A 13583-nucleotide genomic window follows, 5' to 3' on the forward strand; every position below is an offset into this window, starting at 1 on the left:
AGCCCTGAAGGGGTTAAAATGGATGAGCCAAAGTGGGGGAGAAAAAAACATGAAACATTAACTTCCTTGTAAATCCCCATTTTGACCACAGTAAGAGACTGTTTAATCTTTGTTTATCTTCTGTGTGTCTGTATTTTTGTTGCATCCAGGCCCAACAGTGCTGGAAGTCTTTAATACCCTGCTGCGGCAGCTGCGGCTGAGCGTCGACTATGAGCTCACAGGCTCTTACGACCTGGGCAGCAACATCGGCACCAAAATCATCAAAACCCACGAGGAGAGACAGCTGCAGGAAGCTGTCATCAAGACCATCGGTTAGTCTTTGGTCTGTGTGTGTATGTGTGTGTGTGTGTGTGTGTGTGTGTGTGTGTGTGTGTGTGTGTGTGTGTGTGTGTGTGTGTGTGTGTGTGTGTGTGTGTGTGTGTGACAAGACTTATTTTTACAAGCCACAGTATCATAGTTACTATCAGCATATCCTAGGGGTCTTATCCAGGTTTCTCATAACTGGTATAAGAGCTTATCTTGGTTATTGTGTTAACGTGCATGTGGCCTGTGTATGCTGTGTATTTGTGTGTGTCATCTCATGTGAGAGGCCAATGAATGGTGTGTGTGCATTTCTTTGTTGCTTCGTCTCTCCGGGTAACTGCTGTCATTGGAGAAATTTACAGTTTTTATTTGTTCCTTATTTACTTCATTGTGCTCTCTTGGAATTTTTGTTTTGCTTTGGATAGTGTGCGTGTGTGTGTGTGTCTGTGCACAAACTTGATTAACTGATGACAGTGATCATATACTGACTCCACACTGATCTTAAATCTATGAAAAAATAAATTTACCAAGATGAAATCAACCTCATTCACTAATCCATCTTTATATGCTCCAAAAGACATTTGGTTGTACAACTTGCCAGTTTTACGCAAACTCAATTAATGTCAATATATTAAAGGCTTGAGGCTGAAATCTCTCCAGCGGCTTGAGGGCGTCACTTGTCAGGTTTAGTCTTCTGCCATCTGTCTCCCCTCTCTCTCTCTCTGTCTCTGTCTCTGTCCCTGTCTCTCTCTGTCTCTCTCTCTGTCTCTCTCTCTGTCTCTCTCTCTCTCTCTCTCTCTCTCTTTCTCTCTCTCTCTCTGTCACCTTTCAGTCCTAGAATTGCCTCTATTCTAATAATAATTATGATGCAGAGGTTCTCCTTTGTTGATGTCAGCTGTCTGGTTTCTTTTTTTTCCTCTCCATCTTTTTTCGAAGTCATCAGTCTAAATTGTGATTGCTTTGGCGTGCTGTGAATTTAAAATACCCTCACCTCGACTACTCAAGTCAACTTGTTTACTACACAACAACTTCTATTATTTCAATAGTTCAACACCTTTGATCTGTTTCATGTCCATACCTCCCCCTCTTCTTTCTCATTCGTCCTCCATTTCTACATACCCCCTTCCCTCTTCCATCTCTCTCCTCTTTTATCTCTCTTCCTCTCTTTTGCTTTCTTCCTCTTTTTCTCTTACTTCCCTCCTCCTCCTCTACTAGGTTCATTTGCCAACACTCTGCCAACGTACCAGCGGTCAGAGGTCATGCTCTTCATCATGGGTAAAATCCCTGTACCTGGGGTCCACCCAGCTCTGGTTTCCACAGGCTCTGGGTGAGACACTTTCTCACCTTTTGGGTGAAAACACACACACACACACACACACACACACACACACACACACACACACACACACACACACACACACACACACACACACATCTACACAAGTTCAGCCTGGCCTAGCAGCCAGAGAGACTGTGCAAGCATTTGCCCTGCTGAAGTGTCTTTGAACAAGGCACTGGAATCCTACTAGCCTCCCAGGGGTGCCTAAAATATTACGCTATTTGCTTAACGTACAAACAAAAACACAGCACATCATACTTATAATATAGATCTTATATATACTGGTGTATCCTAAATATTATACATATACTCCTATATATCATCCATCCATCCATCCATCCATTATCCAAACCGCTTATCCTGCTCTCAGGGTCACGGGGATGCTGGAGCCTATCCCAGCAGTCATTGGGCGGCAGGCGGGGAAACACCCTGGACAGGCCGCCAGGCCATCACAGCCTATATATCATATCGATCCCATATATACTTATGAGAATGAGATACTAATTTTTCTGTCTAAAATGTATGTAATTAGTTAACATTTATGTAATGCTCTACTGTACCTGAATCCATCCTTGAACTATTTGTGTGTGAGTATGTTTGTTAGCCTAACACAGACAGAATAAAGGGATGTAATTTAATGTCTGACTTTACTCTCCACCCCCCAGGCCTGAGGGCATCAGGATGATCCAAGTTATGCTCCTTAAGTCGCTGGTCCAGGTGAGGCTTGATACTCATGTTTTGATCCAAAAAGTTCAGACTTTTGCAGCAAGCAAGGCTAAGTTTTATACTGATTTGGTGGTGGTTGAACATTTTCAATTAATTAGTAATTAGAATATTACTAATACTACTCCCCGCGACCCTGAGAGCAGGATAAGCGGTTCAGATAATGGATGGACAATACTACTTATGATTTCTTATGATTTAACTAACAGAAGGAATATGAGTGTGCTGTAATGTGTTTCGCTCCGGTTATAGCTTGAACCAGAGCTAAAGAACACAGATGGCAGGAACAAAAAAGTCATAGCAGAGGTGCAGGATAAAGAGAGATTACAGACAGGCTGGTATCCTACACATACCGGTCTTCCAAATGCACTGATTGTTTTTTGTGTCTTTGGTATGTGTATTTTATATACCAACATATTTTTCTTTGTCCAGCTGACATCTTGAAATGGATTTGTTCTTTTTTTTTGTTTGTTTCCCAAATCTTTTCTGAGGTATTATCTGCAACCCACATGGAATGTGTTAGCAGAAATATTGTTTTTCTTTTTCCCTGTCAATCTGTTAAGGTGACCACGGGCTTCCAGACCACCAACATGCTAACAGCTCTGCCCAGCTCCTTTTTGGAGCCTCTGCTGTCCTTCTCCCTGACTGAGGACCCTGAGGTTCGGCTGCTGGTGCTCACCATCCTCCTCAGCCTCATAGACCGACATGACAACTTGCCCAAGTTCTCCACTATAAGGTCTGTGGGTGTATGTGCTGTTCTGTGTGTGTGTGTGTGTGTGTGTCTCTCCTAATATTAGGTAGTTTTGGCTGCAGCCACAGAGGCTCTTAGAAGATAGGCCTGTCCAAAATAGGGTCACACAACATGTTGATGGCTATTTTGGGGCAGAAACAAGATTTTGATTCAGTATCAAGTAAGAGAGCGGCAAGTCACATAAAATCCATACCAACCTGAGCTTCAGTTGAAAGTCCTCTGCCTGTGTGTTTGTATTTCTGCACAGTATTATCTCCGATATCTCTGTACTCAAGCTCAAAGTGGACAAATGCTCCAGACAGGACAACCTATTCATGAAGAAGGTAGGTCCCCATTCCTCTCTCTTTTCTAGGGCTACATAGCAACAGATGTTTTGTTTTTCTTTCTGATACTGACACCGGTCCAGAAAATTTCTAATTCAACACTGGTTGAAAACCAAACACTTGATTAGGTGGTTTTTATTGTTTTTGCACTCAGGCCCACAGCTGTTTTTCATTCCCTGGTTGCACTTTCCCCTAATATCCTTTAATTAATATTGGCTGAGAAAAGGGTGCTCTTATCATCTGGCCATTTTGTGTGAGGCACATTCCTTCCCCTCCTGGTTTGTCACATCTTTCTCCCACCCTCCTTATCCCTCAGCTGTCTCTTACTGATGGGAGGGAGGTGGGGATCGATGCATGCTCATTTTCAGCAGGGCTGTTTTTCACAAACATACAGTTTCACAAACATATACCTGGGAGCTGCCTGCTCCAACTACAGTCTTCTTATGTTGGCAAAGTTTTCATAATTCTACCTCCACAACTCAGGTACCTTAATTTTACAATAGATGCTGACTAAAAGGGGAAGTAGTTCTCACATACCGGCTTGTTTTTCAGCCTCTAGGCTGCCTCTTTTGTTTCTTTTTCTTTCTCCTTTTCGCTCCACCTTGCTCCCGACTCATCAGTCCTCTGTCTGTGCACCCTCCATTCCCCAGCACGGTCAGCAACTGTACCGACACATCTACCTGGGTTGTAAGGAGCAGAGCAGCGGGCAGCAGCACTACGAGACCCTATTCACCCTGCTGGCCCTCCTCAGCATGGAGCTGGCCAATGAGGAAGTGGTGGTGGACCTCATCCGTCTGGCACTCGCTCTGCAGGTATCGGCCACACTCACACACTCTCACGTGAGACACACAACTGTAAAGGTATACAGAGTCACAGAAATGCACATTGGACAAGACTAGACTCATGCTGTATTTTGTGTGCACACAAGGCTGAATGAAGGTTTTCCTGTGTTGTACATTGATCCATCCCCTGTGTGTATGTTTTTTTTTCTGCAGGACCTAGCTCTGTCCACTGAGGAGTCTCTGCTTGTGTACAATCGCTGTGCCATCCACGCGCTTGCTGCAGCCTACCTCAACCTCATCTGCCAGCTCACCACTGTCCCAGCCTTCTGCCAGCACATACACGAGGTTGGGGCTTGGTTGTGTCTCTGTGTGTGTGCGTGTGTGTGTGCGCACAAATGTGTGTGTACATTTGTATAAGAAAATCCTAAACTTTTCTTTTCTTTTCTTTTCTTTTGTTAACTGTCCCCCCCTGCTCAGGTAATCGAGACGAGACAGAAAGAGACACCCTACCTCTTGCCTGAGGACGTCTTTGTAGAAAACCCCAAGTAGGTACCAGTAACATTCAGCCCGTCGTTCTCCTTAAACCCACTGAGCATCCAATACATCCCTGTCAAATGCAGCACACCTATTAGGACTTTATGATTATCCTAGACAGAATTCGTACCTCAAGAAGAAATTTCTCTGCAGACTTCTCTCTTCTTCTCTCATGTTTCCACTGTATCATTGCAGAGCAGAAAGTGTGGATGTGTAAAACAAGAGTGAACAGAAAGAGAGTGTGATGGATTTGTGGAAGATGAGATTAAAAACCATCATTTAATATCTTGATTAAGACATTAAATGCCGTCCATTAATCAACACACATGCCCTTTTTTGTACGAACATCCCTCAACAGGTGAGAGTACTAGGAGTTAGGACTTGGACTGTTATCTCTTATCACAAAGTCTTTGCTGGCCCGCTGTTCATTTTCAATGAAACTTCACCTTTTGCCCACTTTTGTCTCTTGCATCATGAACTACGCTTTCCTTTCCTTTTCTTTCCCCTTCTCCTTCTCCTTTCCAGGCTGCCGTCCTCTCTGGAGAAAGCAGAGGGGGATGTGTTGTTTCTGCAGTCGAAGATCACGGAGGTCCTTGGAGGTAGTGGATACAACACAGAGAGACTGGCCACACCCTACGTGCCCCAGTACACTGGTAAGGAACCCTGATTTAACATAACTCCACTTTTTTTTGTGGAACAGCAGAGCAGCTGTTATTGTTGATGTCTGTGTGTTTGAAGGTAAAATTTGTCAAATGTGCAGGTGTATATATTACATTATTTAGTACCTTTTATCATTTCTCGATGAATTCATAGAGTTAAAACTTGTAGTTGATGAACGGCGTTTATTTGTCGAGAAAGAAGCATTTCTTATAACCCTTTTGGACAGATAATCTTATACACCTGTTTTGAGACCTCACTTAAACCTGTAGTCCATAAGTGTGCACGTTGTCGACATCTGCTGGCAGCGGGTGGTAATTGAAATATAAGTTCCAACTTGAAAATGAGTATATTATTTAATGAATCAATGAAATTAGACTGTAAAACAGCATGCGGGAATGTAATTATTACAGTAACTGATGTATATGCTGCTCCTGCTGTGTATTTCTCTCAGGTTGTCCACAGATTGTTTTGAGATTGTAGCTAGTTAAACAACAAAACACCCAAACATTACAAGTTACCGGTTATAGAAATCCTCATACATGTGGATACATGCTGCTCACCTTATGTGAGTTGTTCACTGGGATACCATGAGATTGCTTGAGCACAGGCAAATTTGTCTTTTCAGATGAGGATCGTTTGTCCAAGAGAAAGAGCATCGGAGAGACCATCTCACTCCAGGTGGAGGTGGAGTCACGGAACAGTCCGGAGAAAGAGGAGGTGAGGGCTAAATGGGTTGCTGCATTAATTGTACATATTCTGCACTAGTTCACTATGTGTGTAATCATTTTGTGCCTCTTTGAGTGGTTATTGTAAAGATGTTAGTGCTTGTCTGCGCTGTCCACTTTGCATCTATTGCATGTCTATCTGTCCTGGAAGAAGGAACCTTCCTCTGTTGCTCTTTCTGAGATTTCTCCTTTTTTTTTTCCCCTGACAAGGTTTTTTCTGTTGAGTTTTACCCCATTTGAATCGAGGGTCCAAGGAAAGAGGGTGTCGCACATTGCACAGGATGTTTGTGATTTTGTTTTTGTGATTGTAATGCCCTCTGGGACTGAACTGTGATTTAGGGCTATACAAATAAATCTGACTTGCCTTCCTGCCACAAATGCTTTGGGAAATATATTGGTTTGTATGTCATGGTAAATAACTAGTGTTTTTTTTACAGCAATGTTTCTGGTAGATAACAGTTCTCAGTTTGCTCAATATCATCCTCTAGTCCCAAAAGGCCCATGCACGAGATTGATTTGATTTGTATTTGGATCTCTTATATCCCAAAGGATAATCTTCCAAGAATTCCATCAGTGTTAAAAATATTACAAAACAAGAGATTTTAGAGTTATATTTTACTTTGGACAGCAGGGTGGCTTAGTGCAGTGGTTCTCAGCTCTGGTTGTCAGTACCCCAGTACTGCTGTTTTCATTATCTGTCCGGTGTTCCAGCCATCTAAACAGGGGAGGTGTTAAACTTGGCACAACATGTGAATGTACTGAACTACCTCGTCGAATAGAAAACCAGCAGTGCTGTGGGTCCCAAAGACAGGAGTTTAGAAACACTGGCTAAGTTAGGAGGACTGACCTTCCATCTAGGGGACCTGTATTCAGACTCCAATGTCACTAAGCATTTACTCTTCCCTGATGTTCTTGAGCAAGACACCGCATCCCACCTTTTGATGGCATTGTTATGTGGTTTACCGAGAACTCTGCCCCGTCTGTGGAAGATTAAGATTATGAGATTAACTGGTTTCCACACCACAGCTCATAATGTCAGCATTCCATTCTGTCAAGGGATTATATCCAGTGATCTATCGTCCTTGTGTAAATTGATTGTGCTGCATGATAATAACTTGTTTATTGGCCTCACTGCTCTGTTTCTCCATAGAGAACACCAGCAGAGGAGATTACATTTGAAACCCTGAAAAATGCCATTGGTATGTCAATTCGCATATCAGCATTTGTGGTTTTAACATTTGATGCATAAATAGTATTGCAATGAGGGTACTAAAGACTGTGCATGTGTTCATGTGTGTGTGCGTGCATATGTGTGTGTGTGTTCAGTAGACAGTGTGGGTATGGAGGAACAGGAGAGGGAGCGTAGGAGGCAGGTGGTGGAAAAGTTCCAGAAGGCCCCCTTTGAAGAGATAGCTGCCCATTGTGGCGCCAGGGTACAAATAAAAATTCTCATTTATTTTCCATGACTTTACTGTGTTTACTTAACTCTGAGTTGCGTTGTTTCAGCTATTAATCTGGCAGTTGTAACGCACTGAAACAGATCATTTGTCATCACCCTTCACCTCTTCCTTCACCCTTCACCTCTTCCTCATAACTATTCTTGTCCTGTCTAGGCTACATTACTGCAGAGCAAGCTGAATCAGATCTTTGAGATTACTATCAGGTAAGAGACAGTGCTTTGAGACTTTGTAATGGATGATGGGGGTTAAGGTAGACCAAAGCAAATGACATCGACATAAAACAGAGTATTTAAAACAACAGAAATTCTTGCACCAGAACTTATAGAGGACATTTAAAATGTTGGCCAAAGTTACGCCAGTGGTTTATGATGATGTTAAAGACAATGTTAATTACAATGATAATCATGGTGGTTTTGATAGCCATGTTGCATTTGCTTTTCTTCTCCAGACCCCCGCCCAGCCCGTCTGGCACCATCTCATCGGGTTATGGCCAAACCCAGAGTCGATCTGTGCCTGTCTACGAGATGAAGTTTCCTGATCTTTGCGTGTACTAGTCCAGGCAGGTCAACTTGAGATCTCAGAATTGGTGTAAAAGGGACGGAGGAGCTTCTTTTCTGTAGGGGGGATATAGCTGGGGGGTGGGGTTCGGTGGGGTATTGATAAGGTGCCATTCTGCAGATTCCCTAATGTTTGAGGTCAGGAGTGGGCTAAACAAGTCCTTATACAGAACTCTAAAAGGCAACTTCACCCTGAAGTGTGGGAAGTGCACGAAGAATACCGGTTAAGCTCTGTGTTTGACATCACTTAAACAATGTTCGTCTTTCGATTTTTGCAGCTGCCTCTAAATAAGAAAACAAGCTGACAAATGCCTGACACTTGGCTAACATTTCCCTCAACTCCCCCTTAATGCCTTTCTGGTTTCCACAGGCTAGAATCCCGTTATTTTCGGCTGAAGCTACGCCAAGAAACATTGAGGATAATAATGAACACATGACGGATTAAAGGTTGTAAAGCCCACACCCTCCACCTGGACTGATGTTGTGCATGCCCCACAAGTCACTGACTTTTCCCGACATTTGTTTGTCACATAGTGCAATTCATAATACCCCGTTGCATAAAATAGTGTAAACATCAAACTTGGAAATATTATATGTGGTATTCCTTTTATTGTCATGAGTATGTAAAGTGGGCTGTAAAGTAATGTACAGTATATTTGAATTTACATTGACTTACACTTTAAAATACTCTGCTGTTACTTCCACCCAAATCTTATAGCTTGTATCAAACCTTGGTTTTTAATGCTCAATGCTTTAATGTTGGGTTTTGTCCAGGAGTTTTCTTTAGTGTTATCCGTAAGTGCTTTTGGTTATTGTGGGGCATTTCACCTACTAGGTATTTATATTATTGTTATTATCCATTGTTATTATTATCCAACCATCCATTATCCAAGCCGCTTATCCCAATCGGGGTCGCAGGATGCTGGAGCCTATCCCAGCAGTCATTGGGCGGCAGGCAGGGGGACGCCCTGTACAGGTCGCCAGTCCATCACAGGGCTGACACACACGCATTCACGCCTAGGGATAATTTAGTTCGGCCGATTCACTTGACCTACGTGTCTTTGGACTGTGGGAAGAAACCGGAGCACCCGGAGGAAACCCATGCAAACACAGGGAGAACATGCAAACTCCACACAGAGGATGACCCGAGACGACCCACAAGGTTGGACTACCCTGGGGCTTGAACCCGGGACCTTCTTGCTGTGAGGCAACTGTGCTAGCCACTGCACCACCATGCCGCATTGTTAATAATATTACTTTAATTTTAATTATTACAATAAGGGTGGCATGGAGGCACAGTGGTTAGTGCGGTCACCTCACAGCAAGAAGGTCCTGAGTTCGAACCCCGGGGTTGTCCAACCTTTGGGGTCGTCCCGGGTCATCCTCTGTGTGGAGTTTGCATGTTCTCCCCATGTCTGCATGGGTTTCCTCCTGGTGCTCTGGTTTCCTCCCACAGTCCAAGGACATGTAGATCAGATGAATCGGTCATACTACATTGTCCCTAGGTGTTAATGTGTCTGCCCTGTGACGGACTGGTGGCCTATCCAGGGTGTCTCCCCACCTGCCACCCAATGACTGCTGGGATAGGCTCCAGCATCCCGCGACCCCAATTGGGATAAGCAGTTTGGATGATGGATGGATGTATTATTACAACAAGTATTATCATCCCATTGATTTTTTAAAAAAAATTGCTTTGGTTTGAAAGAAGAATAATTAATGACGTATGTGCTATCCTCCCAAAGTGAGAGTGCCTTACAGGGGACTCAAGCTAAAGGTAGACTGAGATGACTGAGATGACAGTGTTTTCGATTCTATTCCATTTACCTGCTGTACCACATTGGCAAGCTGCGGTGGCAAGTCCAACCCAGATTTCAAATGTTGACCGTGATGTTTACTGAGCTCAAACATAAGCAAAAACTCAACCAAGGAACACTAATTTCTGCCATATAAATATGTATATACAGAGGTAGAGTATAAAATCTATGAGCTGATAGTGCTTTTGTTTGTATATATAAAATTTTAGTTTTAAATTGTTACTGCACTGACTGGTTGTAGGGAAAACATGAAGCTACCTAGGTAACATAGGGAAACCTTTTTGGAAATTGTCTGCAATGAACTAAACAGCATGGCATCAAAAAGGAGATGGAAAGCGACAAAAGAGCTAACGACTTTCAAAGTTGAGACTTGAATCATGTGTCAAAGTCATCGTCAGTCTCCGAGACAAGTAGATCACTAGTTAGATTTACAAGTAATCCATCAAGTATTGAGCCATCCAGTTAGCACAGAAAGACTAAACACTTTTTTCTACTCATTTTCTATCCATAGTTGGTTTAGATAGGTGCCACGGTCATCATTAGTACAGAATCAACATAGCATCTATTATTTGATCGTATCGCTATTTTACTGATTGCATACTGCTTTGTAACATGCTTCTGGGAGTGCGTTTGTGTCGTTCCAAACAATGAAACTAAATCTCAAAGCCATTGTGCATGTGTACACAAACACACACCATCACATGCACACACACACACAGTGTAGCTAGCTACACAGGTATATAAAAAAGTATAATGGCAATAATCTGGCATTAGCGATATGTATTTTCATTACTCTGGTAGCGCATTGTTGGTGAGAATGGCAGGGAGAGGTTAGCTTCAGGCTAATTAGGATTAAATCTTGGCAACGAATCCTCTTGTGTTGGGATACGTCCCTTTTGCTATTGTTACGGTGTTGTGGTCATTGCTGTCTTTTGTGAATTTCTAAGAGATGCTTCCCGTCCTTCTGCTTTCCAGAATTCACTCCACTGGGCGTGACAAGTGTCACCACCATAACCATCCCGTGTCATGGATGTATTGGTGTGTGGGTTGTCCTGTGTTAAGAGTCTATGTTGGCTCCGTTTGGTGTACATTAATCATTTAGTTAACATGTAGTCCCCCTGTATGTGGATATTTATGTCCACACATGCCAGTGTGCAATCTTGCTCTTTGACCTTTGTGTTTGTGCACTGTTCACGTGTGCTCTTTTTGTAGGTGTGTTCGTGCATATGCTTATGCAGTGTGTGTGCGTGCTTCCATGTGTGTATGTGTGCAGTATGCAAGCCCCATATGTACATGTGAAATGTGTGTTGCAATGATGTATATGTAGTGTGCTTGCATGCATACATCTGGTGTGTGTATGTGTGTGTGTGTCTGCGTATGTGTGTTTGCAAGTGCATGCATGAGTGTTTCTTGCGCCATCATTATCGAAGACCAAAATACTCCTACACGGTTTACAGTTAAAGTCTATGAACTTCTCTCTCCCGTCTCTAGGTGTCTAATAAGATATCTATCTAATTGCAGTGTGCAACTGTCTAAACCTTTCAGTGAAACCCTACATAACACCACGCTTGTTTTACAGCATCTCACAAATTTCACAACGAAGACATGGAAAACTGCTCAACTGCTTATTGTCATTACATAGTGTAACATGATGCGAGCAATTATCCAATCTTATTTTCGTCAGTGACATATCTGGTAAATGTATCTGTTTACAATGTAGTGCTGTAGCTCAAGTCTGTTGACTCTGTAAACTTTGCACTTTAATACTGGATTACCTAGTGACAAAGGCAGCTTTTATATGCAGAAAATGCCTTATGACGGTCAGGCCTGACTCTGCATGCTTGTGATGTAGCTGTGCTGTACAGTTCCATTACCATCTGTGAGAATAAACTTGTCTGTAATCGTTCCAGTCTCAGCGGGTGTCTTACATTTGTTACTGGTGATGGTGAAAACCTGGTAGCAGCTTTGTTTCCCCAGATAGAAATGGATAAAAGGTAAACTGTGTGAGATGAATGCCTGTGGTGTGTTAAAAACATCCGGGCAGGGCGTCCAGGTAGCGTAGCGGTCTATTCCATTGCCTACCAGCACGGCCCCGTGTTGCCTCCGGCTTGGTCAGGCGACCCTACAGACACAATTGGCCATGTCTGCGGATGGGAAGCCAGATGTGGGTATGTGTCCTGGTCGCTGCACTAGCGCCTCCTCTGGTCAGTTGGGGCGCCTGTTCCAGGGGTAGGGGGAACGGGGTAATAGCGTGATCCTCCCACGCGCTACGTCCCCCTGGTGAAAGTCCTCACTTTCAGGTGAAAAGAAGTGGCTGGCGACTCCACATGTATCGGAGGAGACATGTGGTAGTTAGTGTGCAGCCCTCCCCGGATCGGCAGAGGGGGTGGAGCAGCGACCAGGATGGCTCGGAAGAGTGGGGTAATTGGCTAAATTCAGTTGGGGAGAAAAAGGGGGGGGTCTAAAAACAAACAAACAAAAAACAAACAAAAAAACGTGGGCAGGGCAATTTGCTGTAAGAGTGTCATGGATCACTTTCAAAACTAAATGTGAGGTTCTTGAAAGAACATGCATGTGCATTTCATGGGGGAACATGTATACACATTTATGACACGTGCAATCTCTTGAGTACTCATTCCACTCTGCAGTGCTGTTCTCCACATTATTCACGCTATTGCTGCCGGACCGGTGATAAAACAGCATGTGGTTAGATGTTTTCCCCAAGTGCTGTCGTCAACCTTTTTGTAATCGAGCGAGAGTGTGGTGTGTGTGTGTTCGAAAACACTTACCAGGGTAACAGCCTGTGCTGTGGACATGTTTATAGTCCTTTGCTAAGATTTATTTTCTTCTTTCGTTTGAAGGGCCACTTGACTGGAATCAAATTCAACACGTGTATCTCAGCACCAGCCATCATGTCTTCTCCTTTTGCAGCAGCAATGTAGGGATTCAAATGCATTTACAAAATAAAAATTTATTAACTCCGAATGCAGTAATTCTGCTGTAAATCACTCTTAATCTTGCAGGTTATTGCTGAGACATTTGTAGTTACGGCTTTTTCCATGTTGAGGATTTAGAATAGCCTCCATTCAATATCATTACCAGGATCTACACAGGAAATGAAAGGATATATATGAGATGGAAAAGAGCTTTTTTTTACGACAAATTGCTTTGCGGGGAGACAGTTTGAGTTTTAGTGTAAATGGTTCAGGTATTTAGGTAACACTTCCATTGAATTTAAAGTAAATTAATTTCGGTGTGCACGATTAAAAAAAAAATCCAAGTGCCATTACAAAGCACAATAGTAGCAGTACACTAGATTTCAGCTTCAAAACACAGAAGCCAGGCTGATTTAGTCGTTTTCTTGTTTGTAATTTGTGATATTGGGCTATACAAATACAATTGACTTGACTTGTTGAACCCCCCCCCACACACACACACACACACACACACTTGACTGACTTGGCTGAGTCTTGCTTTCCACAGCAAACTATTCAGTGATTGCACAGCAAATAATACCGCCCCATTAAGGCCAAATATGAAGACCTGTCAGTTGCATAACAATTTATCATTTGTCTGCTCACCTTTCCTGCATATTGTCTACAGACGTCTTCC

General features: G+C 43.1%; 1 protein-coding gene across 5 annotated transcripts in view; it reads left to right on the top strand.

Annotated features, from left to right (window-relative positions):
• LOC130125078 (protein EFR3 homolog B) overlaps positions 1-9114 on the top strand; it is a 46435-nt gene extending 37321 nt beyond the window's left edge. For 3 of the 5 annotated variants that reach the window (XM_056294522.1, XM_056294523.1, XM_056294518.1), the window contains 14 exons: positions 150-311; positions 1519-1630; positions 2308-2359; positions 2929-3101; positions 3364-3439; positions 4090-4251; positions 4435-4566; positions 4699-4766; positions 5281-5408; positions 6041-6132; positions 7291-7339; positions 7467-7573; positions 7754-7803; positions 8049-8210. In XM_056294522.1, the coding sequence (XP_056150497.1) occupies positions 150-311; positions 1519-1630; positions 2308-2359; positions 2929-3101; positions 3364-3439; positions 4090-4251; positions 4435-4566; positions 4699-4766; positions 5281-5408; positions 6041-6132; positions 7291-7339; positions 7467-7573; positions 7754-7803; positions 8049-8154 (1469 nt within the window). In that variant the 3' untranslated portion in view covers positions 8155-8210. Of the gene's footprint in view, positions 1-149; positions 312-1518; positions 1631-2307; positions 2360-2928; positions 3102-3363; positions 3440-4089; positions 4252-4434; positions 4567-4698; positions 4767-5280; positions 5409-6040; positions 6133-7290; positions 7340-7466; positions 7574-7753; positions 7804-8048; positions 8211-8527 lie in introns of those variants that run through there. The other 2 variants (XM_056294519.1, XM_056294521.1) reach the window with 2 other exon arrangements.
• Positions 9115-13583: the final 4469 nt, after the last annotated feature.

This window comes from Lampris incognitus, chromosome 15 (genome assembly GCF_029633865.1).
Source record: "Lampris incognitus isolate fLamInc1 chromosome 15, fLamInc1.hap2, whole genome shotgun sequence".
In the NCBI taxonomy this organism is placed as follows: Eukaryota; Metazoa; Chordata; class Actinopteri; order Lampriformes; family Lampridae; genus Lampris; species Lampris incognitus.